Source organism: Hyaena hyaena, unplaced genomic scaffold, assembly GCF_003009895.1.
Source record: "Hyaena hyaena isolate Hyena2069 unplaced genomic scaffold, ASM300989v1 scaffold_409, whole genome shotgun sequence".
NCBI lineage: Eukaryota > Metazoa > Chordata > Mammalia > Carnivora > Hyaenidae > Hyaena > Hyaena hyaena.
The window spans coordinates 1,298,600-1,319,692 of NW_024081046.1; the positions used below are offsets into that span (position 1 = coordinate 1,298,600).

The 21,093-nt window shown below is 62.4% G+C and overlaps 3 protein-coding genes and 1 long non-coding RNA gene across 5 annotated transcripts in view; 3 read left to right on the forward strand and 1 right to left on the reverse strand.

Annotated features, from left to right (window-relative positions):
• The window catches only part of KNDC1 (kinase non-catalytic C-lobe domain containing 1), a 67,000-nt gene extending 62,795 nt beyond the window's left edge, over positions 1–4,205 (forward strand). Inside the window, exons 33-36 of the mRNA XM_039252445.1 lie at positions 896–1,018; positions 1,104–1,163; positions 1,840–1,997; positions 3,353–4,205. Coding sequence (XP_039108376.1) covers positions 896–1,018; positions 1,104–1,163; positions 1,840–1,997; positions 3,353–3,584 — 573 coding nt within the window. The 3' untranslated portion in view covers positions 3,585–4,205. The remainder of the gene's footprint in view (positions 1–895; positions 1,019–1,103; positions 1,164–1,839; positions 1,998–3,352) is intronic.
• A 4,401-nt stretch (positions 4,206–8,606) lies between these two features.
• On the reverse strand, positions 8,607–9,299 carry LOC120245386. Of its 2 annotated transcripts, none has more exons than XR_005531770.1 (2): positions 9,188–9,299; positions 8,607–8,904 (listed from the first exon to the last, which is right to left on the reverse strand). It is a non-coding gene; the product is annotated as an uncharacterized LOC120245386 (long non-coding RNA). The 2 variants fall into 2 exon arrangements; XR_005531771.1 differs by having other exon boundaries at positions 8,607–8,927.
• A 184-nt stretch (positions 9,300–9,483) lies between these two features.
• Positions 9,484–10,712, forward strand: UTF1 (undifferentiated embryonic cell transcription factor 1). The gene is made up of 2 exons (XM_039252431.1): positions 9,484–10,039; positions 10,218–10,712. Exons 1-2 carry the CDS (start codon positions 9,484–9,486, stop codon positions 10,676–10,678), a joined length of 1,017 nt encoding a protein of 338 aa, XP_039108362.1. The 3' UTR covers positions 10,679–10,712.
• A 7,345-nt stretch (positions 10,713–18,057) lies between these two features.
• On the forward strand, positions 18,058–20,481 carry VENTX (VENT homeobox). The gene is made up of 3 exons (XM_039252428.1): positions 18,058–18,364; positions 19,848–20,008; positions 20,101–20,481. The coding sequence occupies exons 1-3, from the start codon at positions 18,058–18,060 to the stop codon at positions 20,479–20,481; spliced, it is 849 nt and encodes a 282-aa protein (XP_039108359.1).
• Positions 20,482–21,093: the final 612 nt, after the last annotated feature.

Below are 21,093 nucleotides of genomic sequence, written 5' to 3' on the forward strand. Positions count from 1 at the left end.
AAAAGTGGCATGTTAACTTAAGTATGAGCGAGTAAATGTTTTCCAAGACTCTTTAAGAGGCACTCAGGCCAGACAGCTAGAGGCCATCAGGGTGGATGAGCTCCAGGGGCCCATCGGTGCAACCTTCGATGGCATCAGAATCACCACAGACAAGGTCAAGTCCAGGGAAAAGGCATGTGGTTGGGACCCACAGGCAGGCACTGTTCCCACCTGAAGGATGGCCCTGGCCCTGGTGACAGTTCACAAGGTGAGGCGGCTCTGAAAAGAGAGGTCAGCTGAATTCTCCAGAATCGCTAGAAGCCTCTGGAGCTGTGTGAAATTCAAGTGCTATCTGTGGGTCCGTGAGCCCAGGCCCTCAGGCCTCTAAAGTGGCGCACGTTGTTAGGAGTGAGAATCCCACGGGGTGTTCCCATCAAACCTGGTGAATGTGCGCTGCCGACTGGCTACCCACAGAGGAGCAGTGGGTCCCGTGGGACCCAGCCCCTGGTCAGGCCCTGAAGCCTGTGCTGCGGTGGAGTCGCACAGGCGGAAGGGGAGAAGATGCACGGGCTCCGTCTTCCCCAGCTGGGGGCGCCCTTCCGGGTCCTGAAGCCGTGCCCCCTCCCGCATCTGTCTCACTCTTAGAGCAGAGGTCTGTCTGCTTTGGAGAAGTGAGGCGGACTTCTTTTCACATCTTTGTGCTCACTGGGCACGTGCCCTTCCGCTTCCTGTCCCTGAGTAATGAGCATCCCCTTGCCCCTCGCGGCCACCCTCTGAGACCTGAGCCCACGCGGGCGGGTGGTGGGCCTCCTGTCCCGTGCGCCCTGGTGCTGGGCGACTCTGCGGGGTCCCCAGATGCTCTCTACCAGCTGATCTTCAACAGGAACACACTGAATGTGTCATTTTCTGGTTTCAGTTGCAGGTGAATTTACTGTCCAAATTTTTGCTGATTGCGAAGTCTTGCTATGAGCAAAGGAACTTTGCGACAGCCATGCAGATCCTGGGCGGCCTGGAGCACCTCGCAGTGAGGCAGTCACCTGTGAGTCACCCCCCAGGGCCACTGGCCACAGGCGGGCGCGTGGGCACCGGCAAGGCCACAGGGGTTCACCGTGCTTTTATTTTAGGCCTGGAGAATTCTACCTGCAAAGATAGCAGAAGTCATGGAAGAGCTGAAAGCCGTGGAGGTACTAGTGCTGTGCCTCAGCTTCCGGCAGCTTCTGTCCACCTGGGGCTTCCCCTAACGACGCATTCCGCGCACCTCCGCAGCGCACACCAGGCAGAGCCTGCATGGGGCCCCAGGCCACACGGCCCCCTCAGAGTCGCGCACGGAGCCACCCAGCTAGCCCTGTCTCGCCCATCTCCCCTCGGGGCCTCTGCCACTCAGCTGGGCAGAGAGCGGGGGGGGGGGGGGGGGGGGGGGCCAGTGCCCAGGGTATAGTGGGTGGGCATTTCCCCCACTGGAGGGGCCTGACTCCCTGCAGGCCGGGGGGCTGCTGTGGGTCCTCGGTTGACACCAGACACAGGTCCCTGAAGCCGGCCGGCCTGGGCTTCGTCCTCACTTGGGCAGCTGGGTCACCTGGCTGTGTTCTGGAGCCCGGCAGAGAGGAGGTTAGGAAACAATAGAGGCACACGTGCAGCTTTCTGCTGGGTGTCAGGGTCCCCTGTGTCTGCGAGCCTCAGACATCCGGACCGCCGGCTCCCGTCCGATCATCCCGGGCACAGTTTGGACTGGAAATAAATTAGTGCCGTGTAGCCCCCATGAGTGGGGGACGTCGGCACCAACTGGGATTGGCCGAGCTGAGGGCCCTGGACTGACTCTCACCTGTCTCCCCCTGCCCATGCCCCTGGCTGGGCCCCCAGGTCTTCCTGAAGAGCGACAGCCTGTGTCTGATGGAAGGGCGGCGTTTCCGGGCCCAGCCCACCCTGCCGTCGGCACGCCTCCTGGCCATGCACATCCAGCAGCTGGAGACGGGGGGCTTCACCATGACTAACGGGGCCCACAGGTGGAGCAAGCTCAGGTGAGGGGCTTGCTCCCCACGACGCCACGGGCCCCTCGCCCTGGAGCTTTCTACGCAGGCCCGGTGGCCAGTCCTAGCCTGCTCCTGCGGTGCCGTGGCTCCCCTGCCCAGCACCCCTGCGGGCCCAGCGTCCCTGGGAGGTACAGACTAGGGGCTGCTCGTGAAAGCCACCATGGCGGCCCCAGCCGAAGAGGGCATTGCCCATTTCCACCTGGGAGGGTGCAAGCGTGCTGGGAGAAGCCTGGCCTCCAGCCCGCTCTCCTGGGAGCTCCAGGCCTCATCAGAGACGCCCCTGCCGGTCTCAGCACCGGGCCAGCCCTTCTCCAGCGGGCCCGCACCCCCGCAGCCTCGCACCCACTCTGCCCTCCTCCCATCTCTTCTCTGCATCGCCCACGTGGGCGGTCAGGCGGAAGCTGGCCAGGCCACGGTCCAGCTGCACTCCGGGTCGAGGGCTGACCTCAGCAGCCACGGTCCGGGGGCCTTGGAGTCCAGTGGTTCCAACCCGCTGTTTGCAAGGCCTCCTTTTGGTCACCAACTTAAAAAGTGCTTAAGAGACACCACAGTGCACATTAATCCGTGTCAGCAGAATGGAAATGGACACTTAGAGGGAAGGCCACAATCCAGAAGGGACCGGGGCCGAGATCTAACGATGCCTCTTCTTAACGCTTGCACGTCTGGATCCGAGAGCACGGCCCTCCACCCTGGACGTGCCATCTCCATCCGCAGGCACGACGGGAGGATGTGTCCGTGGAGCCCACAGCCTCCCCGCCGCCCAGAGCCAGTTTTCCTGGATGACCCCCTCCCCACCAGGGCTGTGTGGCCTCTGTTTAGCTTGCAGCTCTGCGGGGAAGCTGGCTCCGATCCACGAGCCACAGTGTCAGCCAAGCCCCAGGGCGTAAATACTCCCCGACTGTGGCTCTTGAGCCTCCACGTGATGTCCCTGAACACAGAGTTAGGGCCAAACGTGTGCCCAGTGGCCCCTGAATCCACCCCTTAAGGGACCCTGCGTCTCTCTTCCTCACCTTTGTCCTCTGCGGGCCCTCAATGGCTGACACTGGGGTTGACTCATGCTGGAATCCTTACTGCTGACCAGACCCAACATAGATGTTTAGTGAATGTTTGTGGGATGAAAAGTGGATGGATGGACGGATAGATGGACAGAGGGACAGATGGGAGTGTGAGCAGACAAACAGGCCTGAGTACTGAAATGAGGTTTGGCCTTAAGAATGAATACGGAAAACTCACCCGAGTTTGTACCAGAAGAGGTTTGGTTTGGACATTTCCGGTGACACACCGGGAATTGATAAGCCACGGCCTCAGGCGAACTAACGGTTCACTTCTTCTCCCCAACACAGAAACATCGCCAAGGTGGTGAGCCAGGTCCACGCGTTCCAGGAGAACCCCTACACGTTTGCCCCCGACCACAAGCTGCAGTCCTACCTCAAGCAAAGAATCGCCCGCTTCAGCGGGGCCGACATCTCCATACTAGCGGCAGACAACAGGGCCTCCTTCCACCAGATCACCAGCGAAAAGCACTCCCGCAAGATCCAGGACAAGCTACGGAGAATGAAAGCCACGTTCCAGTAGTGGGCACAGCGGGTCTGATGCGAGTGCCAGACCGAGGACAGGACTGGGGTGGAGAAGAGCCACCCGCTTGCTGTCCCGGGCCCAGGGAGTCCGTGCAGTCCAGCGCCCGCTGCTCGGGGCCAGGGACCCCCCAGGGCAGGAGCCAGGGCTCAGCTGGGGCGTCAGGGTGTGTGCCTGGGGGGCTCTGGGGGGAGGAGGCTCAAGGGCCTTGTGGTGAGGGAGAGGATGGGGGCTCCGGTGGAGTTTGGGGTTTCTGCTAGTTTAAAACTATATTTAAAAATTAACACAAAAATAGATTAAGTAAACTCCCCAGGAGCCACGTACCCATTTATACTTCTTAGAGATGAATCGCTCTCTGCCAGCTCTCCGGGGGCCCCACCCCCCCAAACCCCACACCCACCCTGACTCAGAGCACTGTTTTCTTGAGTCTGGCTTATGTCTGCCCAGCAACCAAGGACCAAACTGACCTCTGGCCCCCATGCCAATCACAGGCTCCAGGGGTGTCCGAAACCTTCCCCTGGGGCCCTGAGGCTTCCTTCCCAGCGGCCCAGACCCCAGCCAGCGTCCACAATCCTACCCTCAGACCTCTTCCCACCCCCAAACCTCCCGCCACCCCCAAACTTCCCCTCTGCACCCCCAAACCTCCCCCTACACCCCAACTGTCCCCCTCCTGTCCACCCGGACCTCCCTCGGATCCCCTCCCACATTCCAGACATCCCCCCTCACCCAGACCTCTCTCTCCTCATCCCCAGACCTCCCCCATCCCCCAGCCTCCCCCTTTCTACCCCCAGACCTCCCCCACCCTCAAATTCCCCCTCCTCACCTCCAGACCTCCCCCTCCCTTCCTCCAGACCCCCTCCTTCCAAATCTCCCCCTTAGGGGTCCAGCTCAGCTCACTCCCATTCCAGCCAAGTGGGGGTGCCTGAGTTTTGCAGCCCTTTTCCCAGAAGGCAGCCCCGCCTCTTGCTGCTGGTGAGCGAGCCCCTCACGGCTCCACGCTGGCAGCCCCCAAGTGCCCATGGCCCTGCGTGCCCTCTGCCGCTGCCCAGCCCCCACCCCTTAGAACAGTTCCCGGTGAGGCCCCCCAGGCTCTGCTTCCTCGCAAAGCACACAGGATACACACAGCAGCTCCAAAGCCAACTCAGGGCCTCAGGGTCCCTGAGAGCCTCCCCCAGCCCCACCTGGGGGCCCGGGGGCCTCAGGCCTGTGGCCCAGGTCCATCTGCCTTCAGCAGCCAGCATGCGCTGCACGCATCCGCGCCCGGGCTCTCACAGCTTGTCTTCTTCGCTCACGCTTTGTCAGAACGCGGAGGAGGTGACGTTTGCCGCCTGGATGCAACCAAGCTCTTCCCCGGGGCTCGGCTTCCAAACAGCTGGTGTTGAGCATTTGCTCAGCAGCCAGAAGACCCCTTGGCCGGGTGCACAGGGACCGGGACGGGGGGGTCAGACCCCCTGGCAGCATCCAGGCACCAACGATCTTAGGTTCCAAATCACTGCAAGACCGAAGGCTGTTCTCTGGGGTCTCAGAATTAGAGGTTCTTTAGAACGACCAGCTCTCGGTATTTCTGGGAAAACAGTTACTTGTGCTAGAATGCGGAGTTTGTAATGTCAGGGTGTGCTTCCCACAGAAATTCACGCGGGACACGTAGGTCCTGCCTAAATGGAACATAAGAGGAACTCCGCACTCCCCGCCACGCAAATTCGGGTGGTTGGTGTTGTTTTCTGGCTTTTATATGAGGATTCTGTTCTACCAAACAACACTTACATTTTCAGATTGTGAATTTAACAAAGGTGGTGTGACAGAGCCTGAAACTGAGTTAGTGTCTGGCGCAAATAAACATTCCAATCCTAACAATTTATTCACGGGGAAGTGACTGGGCTTTCAGCTTAAGCACGACTGTCTGCATGTCGCCCAATGTCACTGGTACAGATTTCTAAATAAAATCATTTCTACCAAGATGGCTTCCACATGGCTTATTCTGTTTGTCTCCAAACCGACACTCGCATCGGGAGTCAGGGTGGGCTCCTCCGTGGTCACACGAAGACAACTTCAGGAGACGAGAAGTACCGGCCACAGCCACGTCCTTCGGTGGCACGGAGAAGGGCTAGGTGTGCCCTCGTGCCTCTCGTTTCATTCAAGCCCCGCGAGAGCCGAACCCCATAACTGCTGGGCCCACGAGCGAGCCGTCCTTCCACTGCTGCAGGAAACGTTTGCCTGCAAACCCTTCAGATTAGCTGAGCCACCAAGGCTGTTCTGCCACAAACCGCCCGCCCCCTCCCCCGCCCCACCCCCGCCCCCGCCCCCACCCCCACCCCCACCCCCACCCCCACCGGTTCCACCGAAGGCCGGAGGCCCCACCCAGAGCCTCCGAGCAGACGGCCAGGTCCTCCCTCACCCGGGCAAGACAGGGATGTTCCCTGAGGCTTGCCCACCACTGGGAAGACACCGCAAAAGGAGGGGTGAGGCCAGGGGTTCAAAGAGTTTGGGGACGTGAAGGGTTGTTTTCTGCGGAAGAGGCGTCTGGGGAGGTCCCTGCAATAAGGGGTAAAGGCCCCTGCCCAGCAGGGGTGCTGTACGAGTGACGCAACCGCGCGCGGAGCTGCCTCCGGCGGGTGGTTCTGGTGTCTCAGGCGCGGCTGGCTGGGTGGCTTGGGTCTCACCCACCTTACAGTCACGAACCCCTGGTCTCTCTTCCCCCCCGGGACACGAAGCCCGGGATCTCGTGCCACGTCACTGGGCCTAATCAAATCAACACGTCTTTCTTTAGGACACCTGACAGCCAGTGACCCCTTGGGCCCCCAAACGAGCCATGACTCCCAGGCCCCCACCCTGCGCAGTCCCCTCCTAGGCCAGACGGAGGCCGGCCCGGTGTATCGTGCTCTGGGGAGCGCCCCGCCACGACGAGTACCCCAAGACCAGCACGCTGGAGCTCAAGGCAGCCGTCCCAGGCGGGCAGAGCGGAGGCGGGAGAGACGGCCGGCCCCCCGGCCCCGGAGCCGCCTGGGCACCGGCACGTGCCGCTTGCAGAAGGCCTACGGGGCCCCAGCAGCCGGGCCAGGGCTCCGGAAATGGGCCACCCCCGCCGCCCCGCTCACAAGGGAACAGGCAGCAGCCCACCCGAACCCACGTCCCGGCTCTGACCACAGACTAACATAACTCCACAGCTGCCGTCCGCTGTGCTGCGGTGAAGGCGCTGCTCCTCGGTGGGCGCCGGGACGCGCCGGCTCCCCGCTCCGAGGTGCTCTTCCGGTCGGTGAGACGACCCGTGAGCCGGCCTGCCCGCCGCCCTAGCGCCGCACGGTGCTCTGGGGCTGTTTGCCGTGGCCGCGGCTGCTGTTTGAAGCCTGCTCCAAAGGCGGGCGGGGTCCTCGCAGGCACGCGGGGCCTGGAGCTGCCCTGGCATCTTCAGCTGCCTCCCGCCCTTCTGGGGGGCTGACCTCGGTCTCCCTGGAAAGGAAACTGTGGGGGCGCCCGTGTGGCTCAGTTGGTTAAGCGTCAAACTTTGGCTCAGGTCACGGTCTCAGTTCTCGGGTGCGAACCCCACGTCGGGCTCTGTGCTGACAGCTCAGAGCCTGGAGCCTGTTTCAGATTCTGTCTCCCTCTCTCTCTGACCCTCCTCTGCTCACGCTGTCTTTCTCTCTCTCTCAGAAATAAATAAAACATTAACATTTTTTGAAAAAAAAAGGAAAGGAAATTGCGAAGCAAGACCATATTAGGACTGCACTCCAGTCGGTAGACAGGCTGACTTCTCACGGGAATTCGAGTCAGCAACCCTGGGGCTGATCAATAAATACCTAAGCTGTAGATAAGGCAGCCGGGGCCTCCTGCTGTCAAAGATGGTGCAGCAAAGCCCGCGGGGAGGCAAGGTGTGCGTGGGCACGTGGGTGGGCGCACCGGCACGTGCTTCCTTGCTCAGCCTTCACAGGGCCAGGGCAGGGCCCAGTCACGGCTCCACTGACGCGATGGGCGGACGGTCTTGCCGTGGGCCATCCTGGGCACTGTGGGCTGTTTCCCAGCACCTCTGGTCTCTGCCCCCCACATGCGAGCAGCAGCCCCCAAGTTATGACAACCAACGTCTCCAGACATCAACCAATACTCCCTGGGGGGTGAACTACTCCCCGTGGAGACTCAGTGGGCTGGAAGCAGTGACCCCGCCAGCCCCGTAGCAGCAGGCGACCCGCATCCTGACGCTGGATTCCAGCTACCAGTCTCCCAAAACAAGGAACCACAGATTTCTGGAGAGACGGCAGAATGCTCGACACGAGGGCTGGAGTGGGGGAGGCACAGAGGAGCAGAAATCTCTGGTGGTGGAACAAAGCGGAACGTACTGGGGGTGGGGGCATGTCAGAAGGACACAGGACAAGAGGAAAGAGGAAGAGAGCTGAGGCGATCGGGCCCCTCCGGGGGAGGGTGTGGCACAGCACCCCGACACGCAGGGCAGCACGAGGCCCTGACCAGGGAGAATTACGGGAGGGCCCCAAACACGCAACCGCCGCCCTCAAAGTGCAGCCTGCTCACCCCCGCGTGCGGGGTGCACTTGGTGACCGGTGCTCACCGCAGGGCACGTAAGGGAAGAGGGTGACCCGGCAGTGGAGAGGTGCTGGGCACCGCGGTGACGTCTGGGTCTTCTTCCCAAAAGCCCGTAAGCCCAGGCTCATCATGAGAAGGCATCTGACAAACCCACGGTGAAGGACACCCACAAAGCACGTGGACGACAAGCGTGAGAAACGGCCAGGGTCCAGAGGGGACAGAGGAGGGCGGCGACGGCACGCAGCGCGGTACCCCGCCCGGGTCCCGGGACCCGACGGGCTCGCGTGTGGGACACCTGGTAAAACCCAAGTCAAGCGTGCGGCTCGGTCAATGGCGTCATGCCAACGCGAGTCTCTCAGCTTTGACAAAGGTGCCAGGTCCCACGAGACGCTCCCCTGGGGGGGCACGGGGTCTCCAGTCCTTCTGTGCCACCTGGCTGTCAATCTACAACTGCCCCAAACTAAAAAGTTCTAAAAATGACTATAGCTAGTATACAGAAATACAACGGATTTTTATCACTGTGCTCAACGACCTTGCTAAATTCAGTTACTCGTTCTAATAACGTGGCTGCGAATCATTTCCTATTTCCCGTGTTTACAGTCGTATCACCTACAAATAACGATGGTTCTACTTCTTTCCAACCTTTGTAACCCTTACTCCTTTTTCTTGTCTTATTGCTCTGGCGAGGCTTCCAGAACCGCGTTGACTAGAACGCGCGACGCGGGGCACCCATGATTCCCGACGGCAGGAGGTAGCGTCCATACTGTCACTCTGCTGTTAGCTGCAGGTGCTGGAATCAAGCGGGGCACTTTTCTGTGAAGTGCGGGGAGGGGGGAATTGCGACACCGGTTCCGAGCGGAGCCCGCCCCGACCCCACCCCCCGGGGTCACACCGGAACCACGCGGCGGGGGGCGGGGGCGGGGCCCAAGCCCAGCGCCTCCGCGAACCACCGGCGAGGACACGCCCAGGGCAAATGGGAGGGGCGCGGGGGCGCCTTCGGGAGCTGGAAGGTTCCACGGCTCGGTCCGCGCGGCGGTGAAAGGGCACAGCACATGCGTAAAAACTAATCGAACCTTGCGCGCCGCCGTATCCGTTTGTACGTCAACTCCAGAGTCTAGAAAGTACAACCGCTGTGTGTCGGGTGGTTTCTGGCCGGGACCCGGGCCGGCCCAAGTTGAACTTGGCGGGCTGGGGGGCGGGGTTGGGGGGGCGGGGCGGGGCGCGCGGGGGCGGGCGGCGTAGACCCGCCGCGGCGCCCGCTCGGGCTGCGGCTCCCGCTCCGTCTCCGCCGAGCGCGCAGCCACCCAGCCCGTGTGGGCGGCCTCGCTCGGGCCGCGGCCCCGACCCCGCGCGCCCCGCCGGCCCCGGGATGCTGCTCCGGCCGCGGCGGCCGCCGCCGCCCGCGCCGCCGTCGCCACCCAGCCCGGACCCGGAGCCGCGGCCGGCCGGGGGCGCCGCGGGGACCCCGCCCCGGCGGCCCGGCTCGCCGGCGGCGCCCGCGTCCCCCGCGTCCCCCGGGCCGCCCGGCTCGCCCGTGTCCCCGGGCTCGGCGCAGCGCACGCCCTGGAGCGCCCGCGAGACGGAGCTGCTGCTCGGGACGCTGCTGCAGCCGCCCGTGTGGCGCGCGCTGCTGCTCGACCGCCGCCAGGCGCTGCCCACCTACCGCCGCGTGTCGGCCGCGCTGGCGCGCCAGCAGGTGAGGCGCACGCCCGCGCAGTGCCGCCGCCGCTACAAGTTCCTCAAGGACAAGCTCCGCGACGCGCAGGGCCAGCCGCCCGGGCCGTTCGACGCGCAGATCCGCGAGCTCATGGGGCTGCTGGGCGACCACGGGCCCCGCCGCGGCCGCCGCCGCTCCCCGGGGCCCGGGCGCCCCCCGCGCGGCCGCCGCCCGGCCCCCGCCGCGCACCTCCCGTCCGCGGAGCCGGGTGAGTGGGAGCGGAGCGGGGGCGGGGGGGGGGGGGGGGGGGGGGGGGGGGGGGGGGGGGGGGGGGGGGGGGGGGGAGGGGGGGGCGGGGGCGGCGCCGGCCGTGGGGGGGGGGGGCGTCGGGGCTCCCGGGGGCGCCCCCGGAGCCCGGCCCGATCCCCGCCCCCTCCACGTTCCAGACGTCCCGCAGCCGCCCGCCGCCCGAGACCCCGACGCAGACCCCGCCTGGACGCTGAGGTTCAGCCCGACGCCGCCCAAGTCTGCAGACGCGCCCCGCGCCCCCGGCTCCCCGACGGCGTTCTCCGCGGTTGCGGCCGCGCCCGGCCGCGCCCCGGCATCCCCGCCGCCGCCGGCCCTGGACCCCATTCGGGAGGACCCCGACTCCCCGCCAGGCCGCCCCGAAGACCACGCGCCCCCGCAGTCCGCGCCCCCGTCGCTGAACGCCGCCCTTCTGCAGACCCTGGGGCACCTGGGCGACATCGTGGCCATCTTGGGCCCGCTGCGCGACCAGCTGCTGACCCTGAACCAGCACGTGGAGCAGCTGCGCGGCTCCTTCGACCAGACCGTGTCCCTGGCCGTCGGCTTCATCCTGGGCAGCGCGGCCGCCGAGCGCGGCGTCCTGGCCGACCCGCGAGAGTGAGGCCGGCCGCGCCGCCCCTTGCCGTCCCGGCCGGTCGCCCCCGCCCCGCCCCCGTCCTGCGGCCCCCACCCCCACCCCCGAGTCTGGCCGTGTTCAATAAAAGATTTGTGTTCTTCCCGAGTTGATTCTGTGAGCGCGCGCACGTCTCGGGCCAGGCTTAAGGTCAGGCCGTGGTGAAGACGGTCTCCCGGGCGGAATGGGGAGCCGGAGGCCCGGGGCCCTGGTGACACTGGCCTCGCCCACCAGGCCTGTGCCCCGGCCCAGGCCAGCGCGGGTGGGCGAGCGTTCTCTGCCTGAGCCTGTAGGGGTGGGCGTTGGAGGGTCTCCTCCGCTTTGGTCATGCTGCCCCAGCATGACCGGGGAGCGCCCATGATCGGGTGCGCTCGAGTCCCAGCCCCAGGCAGGCCGGAGCCTCCTACCGGAGCTCCGCCTGGGAAGCAGGACTTCTCAGGGCAGTTCATGCACACCTGGAAAGGGGCTCCTTTTGGCCCCGGGGAAGTGACTTCTCTGGGTGGCCGGGCCCTGGGACTTTGGCCCGCCTGGGACCAGGCCCCTGCAGATTTGAGAGGATTTTACCAAAACCGCCCAGGGAGCATTTTCCAAATAGTAACAGGCCCCACCCTCAATGGGAGTGAGAACCAGGTGGGCCGGGCGGTGCCCCTGCTCCGGGGAGATAAGGAAGTCGCCCGGGGCACCTGGCCAGCATAACAATACAGTTTCACCAAGTAGGGGTCCATTCAGGGACTAGCGATTGCCCCGCCAAGTAGGGGCTCATTCAGGGACGTTGCCCGGGGCCACAAAGCTAAATGAGGGAAGGGTGTTCTTGCTGGCCGTGTGTTCCAAGGTCCCGGCAGTCCCTGGGGCGCTAGGGTGGGGGGTGGGGCAGGGGGTGGGATAGAAGCTCCTCCCCCAAGCCCTTTTCTGCAGACTTTGGAGAAGGGACCCCATGACCCTGACCCTCAGAGATCTTGGGAGCAGTAGTCTCCCAGACCCCAGAAGCTGAGCCCACCCATCAGCTGTGCATTTGTGGCGGGTCCTGGGGGCCGCTGTGGGACCGAAACCGTAGACCTGACTGAAAGCGTTGCCTCGCTTAGGACACATTTGCCTCTGCTGCACGATGCTGCCCGTGCTCTGGTCCCCGAGGCGCCCCGGCTGCCACAAACTTGCTATGGGGTGATTCTAGCTCGCAGACCGACCCGCCCCCTCATGCCCCTCCTGCTGGAAGGTCAGAGCCACAGGCTGGGGCAAGTCTGTCAGCCCCCTGCGGGTGGGGACAGTGCCGCAAGGTGGGTGCACCCCTCGGCTCCCCGGGGACCCTCTGCCCTGGAGGAAGACTATGTTGTGACTGAAAGGAATCTGTGGAGGTCACCGAGTTTGAGAGACCGGGGGCCACCTAGAAAAACCCGTCTGCCTTACTGCCCAGCTTGCAAATGGGGTGCATCCCATGGCCTCCTCAGGCCCCTTCTGCTGGAGTAAGGAAACAGCCTCCTCTGCCCGTCCTTCCGGTCCTCCAGCCCGGGGAGAGGTGTGCTGTCCGTTCAGGTTTCCTTGGCTCATCCCAGCTGCTTGGCCAGGTGGTAAACCTGCGGTTATTGATGCCCTGAAGCTTCCCAGATCCCCTCTCGCTGTCCCTTCCCCTCGTCCGTGGCTCTCTGGTGGGTCAGTGAGGTAAGGCGTGTCCTCACCCTGTTCTGTGATGCGCGTGGCTTCTGCTGGTGTCCTGGGCTGTCTGGGCGTGTGGGGTGAACGCCACAGCGGTGACGCTACCCCTGGCCATTAGCACCTCTCTCCCCGGGACTGACCCCGAGTGCAGGCCGTGTCTCCGACAGCGTCTCCTAGGACCCTCCTCAGCTGAGCGCCCTCGCATCCCACCAGGGGTCGCCGGACAGCAGGTTCATACCTTTATTTTTTAATTTTTTTAATGTTTTTTATTTATTTCTGAGAGAGAGAGCGCGCACGTTAGCAGGGCAGGGTCAGAGAGAAAGGGAGACACAGAGTGGGGGAGGGGCAGAGAAAGAGGAAGACAGAATCCAAAGCAGGCTCCAGGCTCCGAGCTAGCCAGGCCCCGACGCGGGGCTCAGACCCACAAACCGTAAGATCATCTGAGCCGAAGTCATGGCTCAGACACTTAACCGACTGAGCCACCCAGGTGCCCCTGGTTTTGTTTTTGTTTTTAATTTTAAAAGATTTTTTTAACAGCGCATGCATGAGCATGAGCAGGGGAGGGGCAGAGTGAGAGCGAGAGAGAGACTCTCACACAGGCTCCGCTCTGACCCGGGGCCCGAGCTTACCCCACAGGATCGTGACCTGAGCTGAAGTCGGACGCTCAACCGACTGAGCCACTGAGGTGCCTTCTATGTCTAGTTTTTTGGGGGACCTCCATACTGTTGTCCGCGCGGCTGCAGCGTTCCACATTCCCACCAACAGTGTGCAAGGGTTCCGGTTTCTCCGCATCCTCACCGACACATGTTATTTTCTTACTCTTATTTTCTTAGCACACCCCAGTGGGTGTGCAGTGCACACTGTTAATGACCATTCTTACAGCACGCGTTCTGGCAATGCCAGAGTGACTGTCGTGCCCAGCTGCCTCACTGCCTGGGTGACCCACCCACCTAGTGTGGGGCTCCCCCTCATGCCGTTCTGCGCTGTGCTGCACTGCGGGCCAGGAAGTGTGCGGCTCACCTGTGTTCCTCATCGGTTCAGCTGAGGAAGCTCCGTGGCTGGGGGTCCTCTCGGCCTGGCTGTGGGACCCGCCCGCCCGCCTGGCCCGGCCCCTTTCCATTCTGGGGCTGGAACCGGGGAGTGTGTTTTCACACGGTGCTGATCCATCAAGAACCAGCTTTTCAGGCCCTTGCAAAGGTTTCTCCAAATAGGGAAATAACCCTATCAAGTTGCAGGCTGTTTTTTCACTCCCAAATAGGTCAACACTCCTTATGTGTAATTACCTCTGACACCTGCACTCTCTCTGATGTCCAGTTGTGCCTAAAAACTTAACAGACATCGGGGCACTGGGGCGGCTCAGTCAGTTAAGTGTCTTATCCTTGATTTCGGCTCAGGTCATGATCCCACCGTCAGTGGGCCTGAACTCTGCGTGGGGCTCTGAGCTGAGCTTGGAGCTTGCTTGGGATTCTCTGTTTCCATCTCTCTCTCTCTCTCTCTCTCTCTGCCCCTCGATGACTCGTGTTTTCGCTCTCTCAAAATAAATAAACCTAAAAATAAATAAATAATAAAAATAAGAAATAGAGGTAAACTTCCTTTGTAACTTAACGTTTGAAATCGCCGTCTTCTCCACTGCCGTTTATCTGTCCAAATTCTTGGCTTTTCCACGCTTGTTTCTCTAATTACATTGATCTTTGGAACATTCTCAAACGCTGCTCCTTTTGGGCTCTGAAATCTGCATCTTTTTCCAGGTCAAAGCAAACAGGGCTGAGTAATCTTGACCTATCATTTTTGCAAAGAACACATCTCTACGATTTTGGTAAATTGGTTCATCCTCCATATGATTTATGAGGTTAGATAAACTCCCCTATATTCCTTCAGTTTTACCAGAGACCTCATTCCCGCTTTCTTTCCAGTTTCAGTGTCTGACCCCCCAGTTCTGTGCGGTGGAGGCCGACCCTTTGACTCTATTAGTGGTTGAGCCACGTAGCCTTCCCCTGGTTCTGCTGCGCAGTTTTTCTGTTAAAAACCATATTGCTCTTGGGGTGCCTGGGTGGCTTAGTTGGTTAAGCGTCCGACTTTCGCTTGGGTCATGATCTCACGGTTCGTGGGTCCGAGCCCCGCGTCAGGCTCTGTGCTGACTGCCAGCTCAGAGCCTGGAGCCTGTTTCAGTCTGTGACTCCCTCTCTGACCCTCCCCTGCTCACGCTGTCTCTCTCTCTGTCTCCTAGAAATAAATAAACATTTAAAAAAAAAAAAAAAAAAACGTATTGCTCTATATTATGGACTGGGTGGCTGTGTCCCCCACATGCAGATGTTGAAATCCTAACCCTCAATGTGATGATGTCAAGAGATGGGGCCTTTGGGACGGGCTTCCCTCCGGAGGGTGGAGCCTCGTCGTTGGGATTAGTGCTTTCGGAGACAGGACAGCCAGAGAGTGGCCATCGGCTTGCCAGGAGGTGCCCTCACCAGAGCCCCACCACAGCAGCACCCGGGACCTCCAGCCTCCAGAATTATGAGAAAGAAATGTCCCTTTAAGACCCCAGTCTGTGGGGTCTGTTGCAGCGGCCAAGCTCTGCAGACACTCTGGTCAAATCGTACAAGTGCATCCGTAATCCAACAGCGAGTCCAGTCCAGTGTTCCAAAAGTCTGCCCCGCCAGCCCCTCACCTTGTTTCCCATGACGCCCACCAAGGCAGCTCACTATTCACATCCGTGTGCTAGAGCCTCCCGGGATTGTCGTTTGCGATCTGAATCTAGAGAAATCCTAATATATTTTGTTCTTACAATTTGTCAATGGCTCTGCCGGCGCGAGGCTCCTCCCCTCACCTGGCCCAGACCCAGAGTTTGACTGACCTGGTCCTCTCCCAGGCCTCACACCCCAGTGCAGCCCATCTTCTCCGTCACCAGTAGGTGGGGGGTCTGCTTGGGGTGCACGCATTGGCCGTTTACCCACATGCGGGCCACTGTTCCTTCTAGTGGGCGTTTCTGCCTATACAGTGAGTGATTTCTTTCACCTTCAGGACACCCAGTGGACATTCCACTCTTCCCCTTATTTTCTGAGCCCTTGGTTCTGATATTCTGGCCTCCCACAAAGTGCCAGATCCCTAAAGAGATCCACAGTGGGTTACTCCTTTGGATCCCCTGGGACCTGACTAACCCCGCCTGGTTTTCTGGTTCTGTCTTCCAGACCGTTCCTGCATCAACCCCGCGTTCTCCGCAGCCTCCGCCCCCACCTGCTTTTGTACCCGGAGCTGGAAGGTCCTGGGCCCTTTGGCCCTGCCACCGACCTGCTTCTTCAGGGCCGGTCGGAGGGGGGGGGTCGGAGAGGGGCCTCGCCCCATCCCACCTGCAGCCTGGGACCCCCCCCTCCCACCCACACATTGGTGCTTTCAACCAGAAGCACAAACAAGGAGATGAGGGGGCTCCCACGGCCAGGGGGGCGGGGAGGGTGTGGAAGGGCCGTGGCAGGAAGCCTGGGGGACAAACGGGGGGGGGGGGAGGGAAGGGGAGGAGCCGCCCAGTGGGAGATCCAAAGTGGAGGCGGGAGGGGGAAGGGGAGGGAGACGGCCGGCCCACCCGGCACTCGGCCCCCTGCTAATGGGGTGCGCGGGGGAGGGGGGGAGCGGTCCTGGCGGGGCCAGCGAGGGCGCGTCTGGGGGGCGGGACACCTCGGGCGGAGGGCTTAAGCCACGGACCGTCTGGTCGGGGGGATGGGGGCTTTGGACGTGAGAAGGGGGCAGAGGCTGCCAGGACTTTGGGGGGATAGACCGGACTCTGCGTGGGGAGCCCTCCTCCGAGGCGAGCAGGTGCGGGATTGAGTGGGGAGGTCGGCGGTCAGAGCCAAGGCCACCTCGCGTCCGAGCGCAGCCTCGGAGGACGGCAGGCGGGTCCCCGCACCGGCTCAGGGGCACGGCCTGCAGCCCCAGAGTGAGCAAGCCGAGGTTACGCTTGGGTGACACAGTCGTCATTGGCTCGAGGAGACGGGGAGACCCCAGTGGACACGAACCACCACCTCCGGGTGAGGGGAGCGGGGCCTGAGCCCAGAGAGGTGCTGGAGCAAGGACCCACCCCGGGCACGCGGGCAGCTGGGGGTGCAGGCGGCTCCGGTGGGGACGGTGTAAGCCGGGAGCTGGGAATGTGTCGGCAGGAGGGTCCCCTTAGGGAGGGCTCGCCCTGTAGGCCTGCGCGATGGGGCCACGAAAGGCGGGAAATGGGCGATGATAAAACTGGGTTTGCAAAGGTACGGCGCTCTTCTGGGGTGGCGCGCGCTAACTCTGGCATTTAACCCGTTAATGCTTGTGAGCACACCACACACGAATTCCCCACAAACCTTCCTGTGTCTCAGGAGGTGCTTCTGGGGCCAGTTCCGCACGGCCTGAGCCGTCTCGGGGGAAGGAGGTTTCCCTTCGTCCGTTTGTGTGGTGCTGCCCCCTGAGGCCTGCGGGCCCTCTGTCCCCAGGTAGCTGGACGGCCCCCTGCCGCCCGGGGGGCCTCGCAATTCCTCCTCTGACCCCTGACGGCCGGGGCCAGCGCCTGCCGGTTCCCGCGGTGCCCGCAGAGTCGGGCCCCTCCTCACCTCTAGTCCCGGCCCGGAGGCTCGGGAGGCGGGTTTGGGGGGTGTTAATCCCCTCGAGGCCCCTGGAGCCTTTGATCCCGCTGGGCGGGGCGGGCGTAGAGGCTGGCGGTCCCGCCCAGGCTGGCGCCGGAGTCCCCGGGAGGCCGGCCGGTGGGCTGGGGCCACCTCGCTGGATGCCAGTGCTCCCACCCCGCTTCCCCGGGTCGCCCTGGACGAGGCTCAGGCTGGTCCTTGGGGTCGTGTCCTGGAGACAGACGTGTTGGCTGCGGGGTTGGGGAGCTGGACAGGGTGCGTGACCCCAGAGGGTGAAGGTAGGTTGGCTGGAGCACCTGTGGGGGAGGCGTGTGCAGCCCAGGCAGGAGTGAGGGTACCCCTTGAGCCTGGGGCTCCGGCACCCTCGGGAGCACTGTGCCTACATCGGCCACAGTGGGGCCGCCCCGCGGGGGAGGGCAGTGTCTCCCCGGTCCTTCCCGCAGGGTCCTCCTGGAGCCGCAGGGAGGAGGCCGTGCTCTCAGCCGGCAGACGCCCCTCTTTCGTGTCGCTGTAATCCAGCTCCTGGGCGCCAGAGTGAGGCCTGGAGGGGAGTGGGGTCGTGGAGACCTGATGAGTACACTTCGAGGGGGAAGGGCCAGCTGGAGCCCTAGGGTTCTCTCTGGGCAGCCCTGCCCAGCCCTGTCTGCCAGTCGCAGTCCTCTTCCAGGACTGCCCGACTTTCCCGCCCAGACAGCAAGGGGCGGGGGACTCGGTCCCGGGAGCAGTGATGCTGACTCCCCTGAAGCACCCTCGCTCAGGTGTGCACGCCTGTCCCCTCTGGCTCTGCAGACTCGAGGAGCAGGTGGGGGGCCGGTCTCCGGAGACGACGCGGCCTCCAGCAGGAATGCGAGGCTGGGGGGGACCCTCGTCACACCCCGAAAGCTAGGCCAGCCCAGGGTGGGGGCGGAGGGAGGTCCCCCACCTGCACCTCTCCCCGAAGTGGTGGACACAGCCCCGCTCCTCCCCAGACATCTCGGAGCCGGGGGAGGTGTGAATGACCTTCTTTGTGCCTCTGAATTGGAGGCAATTAGATGCTACTTATCTGGGGTGGGGGAGGATTGGAGCCACCTATGCAAACCCGCCTGCCACTCCCTCCCCCTGAGCTCATAAATGCAGCTCAGCCCCGTCCAGCCCCGTCAGCCTGCAGAGGACCCCGCGCCTCACGCCCACCGTCTGTCCCCCACAGCCATGGCTCCCTCCTCTACCCTGCCCAGTGGCTTCGAGCCGTCCAGCTTTGGCTCCGTGGATTGGCTTTCCCGGAGCAGCCACGTGGGGCCGGCACACACCTCCAGGCCCGCTGAGGCCTCCGGGGGGAGCCTGTCTGCTCCAGCCAAGGTATCCGGCAGCGGGGAGCTCCCCCTGGGCACGGAGGAAGTAAAGCCCTTGGAAGTGTCTGCACCAGGGACACCCTCGGCCGGTAGGTGTGGGGATGGGTGGGGAGGGGGCTCCCTTCATTCCCAGACTGGGACGGGAGCCCGGAGTGTTCTGGAGGAGGGAGGCCCTAACGAACCCGCCACATCCTGTGTACCGTGGCTGGAGGTGGGGGCTGGGGTTTGAGGTTCCTCCTGACCCCCCTGTCGAGTAAGCACTTCCTCTCAGAGGGGAAAGCCCCAGTGGGGGTCTTCCTCCAGCCCCGTGGCGCCCCCTTCCCCGCCCCCCTCCTAGAAAGGCTGCCCCCCCTCCTGCCCTGAGTCCTGACTGCGACATTAGTGCCTTTGTGCAACTGGCTCTCTCGTTCTGCAGCGAGTCCTTGGGGCCACTTCCGCCGGGTTCAGAGGGGTCGTTGTGGCTCTTCCCTCAAAGCCGGTCGCCTCAGCTTGGCGTCTAGACTGAGCCTGTTCACAGGTGTGGGTGGGGGCAGCCCTGGCACCCCTGTACACGGGGATTCGAGCGCCTCTGTGCCTCGGCTCCAGGAGGTCTTGGTGGCTTCCTAACCCTGGTCTGACCCTTTGTCATTTGCTGATGAGACCTCGTTTTGTCCTTTTAAATTTTTTTTAATGTTTTATTTATTTCTGAGAGAGAGCGAGACAGCGTGAGCAGGGGAGGGTCAGAGAGGGGGACACAGAATCTGAAGCAGCTCCAGGCTCTGAGCTGTCGGCACAGAGCCTGATGCGGGGCTTGAACTCGTGAACCATGAGATCACAACCTGAGCTGAAGATGGATGCTTAACCGACTGAGCCACCCAGGTGCCCCTCATATTTGAAAAAGTTTAAATAATCCTACGGAAAATGTTTATGTTTCCAAAGAAGTGAAATTTTAAGTTTGTTTTCTGCAACCAGTTCCCCCCATCTCACAAAAGCCAACAAATCATCCCTGCATCCAGATCTTTCACCGCCACCCCCACCCCCACCTCCAAAGCAAAGCTCTTGCCCTCCTACTGCACGCTCCCAGGTGAGTGTTCAAAGTAATTGTGTAAAATCTGACGTTCTGCTCAGACGTGTGTGGAGAGGACAGGGCGCCCTCCGCACCACGGGGTGCCTCGTGCCGTCTGCCACCTGCTGGTGTAGACGTTAGCCACAGACTAGCCACGGGCACATGATTGGTGGCAGGGGAGACGGGGTCCTTGTGAGCAGCCAGAGGAACCGATGTGTGGGGGTCCCTTTCTGGAAGGGACCATGTGCACCAGTGGAGGGTGAGGGGCTGCATCGGAACCGCTGTTCCGTTCCAAAGGCCTCTTGATCCAGTATTCACCCCCCGGCCCCCATCCTGCATGGGCTGGGAGGGGAGGGGCTGCCCCTCCGTCCGGGACAGCAGAGCAGTGGAAGTGAGGGAGGAGGGCCCAGCCGGCCTCTCGTCCCTGTGGCCACAGAGCTTAGGAGCCCCCTGAGTGAGGGAGGCCCGGGTCCCACGTGGGTGGCACTGTTAGCCCAAAGCATTCAGTGCCGCCTGCCCTTCCTCAGGGTTGAGCAAGGAGGCGGACGGCCCGCGGGCGCCCCGGGTCCGCACAGCCTTCACAGCCCAGCAGGTCAGCACCCTGGAGAGCGCCTTCCAGCACCAGCGCTACCTGGGCCCCCTGGAGCGCCGGAGGCTGGCCCGGGAGATGCGACTCTCCGAAGCGCAGGTGAGGGCCCTCCCCCCGCCCCAGACGGGCCGGCCCGGGGGGTTGGGGGGGTGGCTGTTCCCGCCCTTGCTCTGATCTGGTTTCTCCCACAGATAAAAACCTGGTTTCAGAATCGCCGGATGAAACACAAGCGCCAACTTCAAGACTCACAGCTGAGCAGTCCCTTCCCTGGAGCGCTCTATACGCCGGCGGCTTTCCGCCCGCCACCCTCTGCCCTGGCCAGTAGCTTGCAGCTGCTGTACCCTTGGGTGTCCCTGCTTGGGCCTCCGGCTCTGGGACAGCCCCCTGGTTCCTTTTGGGATCTCTGCCAAGTGGAACAAGCCTCCCTGGCCTTGACGTGGGCTTCCTGCAGCAGACAGCCTCCAGCGTGCTGCCTCCCAGACCCTGGGGGCCAGGTGCACACCCTGGGCCCAGCTTTGTCTGGGGGTCCCTGGGGCGTGCGTGCCTTGCCACAGACTGGGGATGCCTTTTGAGGAAGCATGGAGGCCCAGAGGCCTGTAGCGGGAACGTGTCAGACACTGTCACCCCTCACAGAGTAGGTGGGTGCAGAGCTGTGCCCGGCATCTCCCTGGAGAGAGACCCACCAGTTACTGATGTCACCATGACGTCTGGGGTCGCCTGTGTCTCCCACAGGTGGGACCTGGAACCCTGACCCTCCTTCAGACCTTATACAGCCATTCTCTCGTTGAAAACTACTGCAGGCTCAGTTTAGGAACTACGTGATGGGTGAGCCAGCAGAATCCAGTGCCAAAAGTGGACTCGCTAAGTGTTGGGCTTGTAGCACATGATAAAGAGGTAATTTATTCAATGTAAAGTGTTGGAAAAATAAAGATGGGCACGGTCGGTGGAGCCTGCGACTCTCAATCTCAGGATTGTGAGTTCGAGCCCCACATTGAGTATAGAGAGTACTTAAAAATAAAATTTTTTAAAAAGTTAGGGTGGATACTTTCTTGTACTGTAAGCATGAGCTTTGGGTGTAACCATAGAAACCACGAAGGGGATTCGGACGAAGTGAAGGTGTTTGTTTTTGTCCCCTTGGGGTTTGAGTTCCACGTTAAAAATGACCCCAAAGTGGGAGCCAGAAA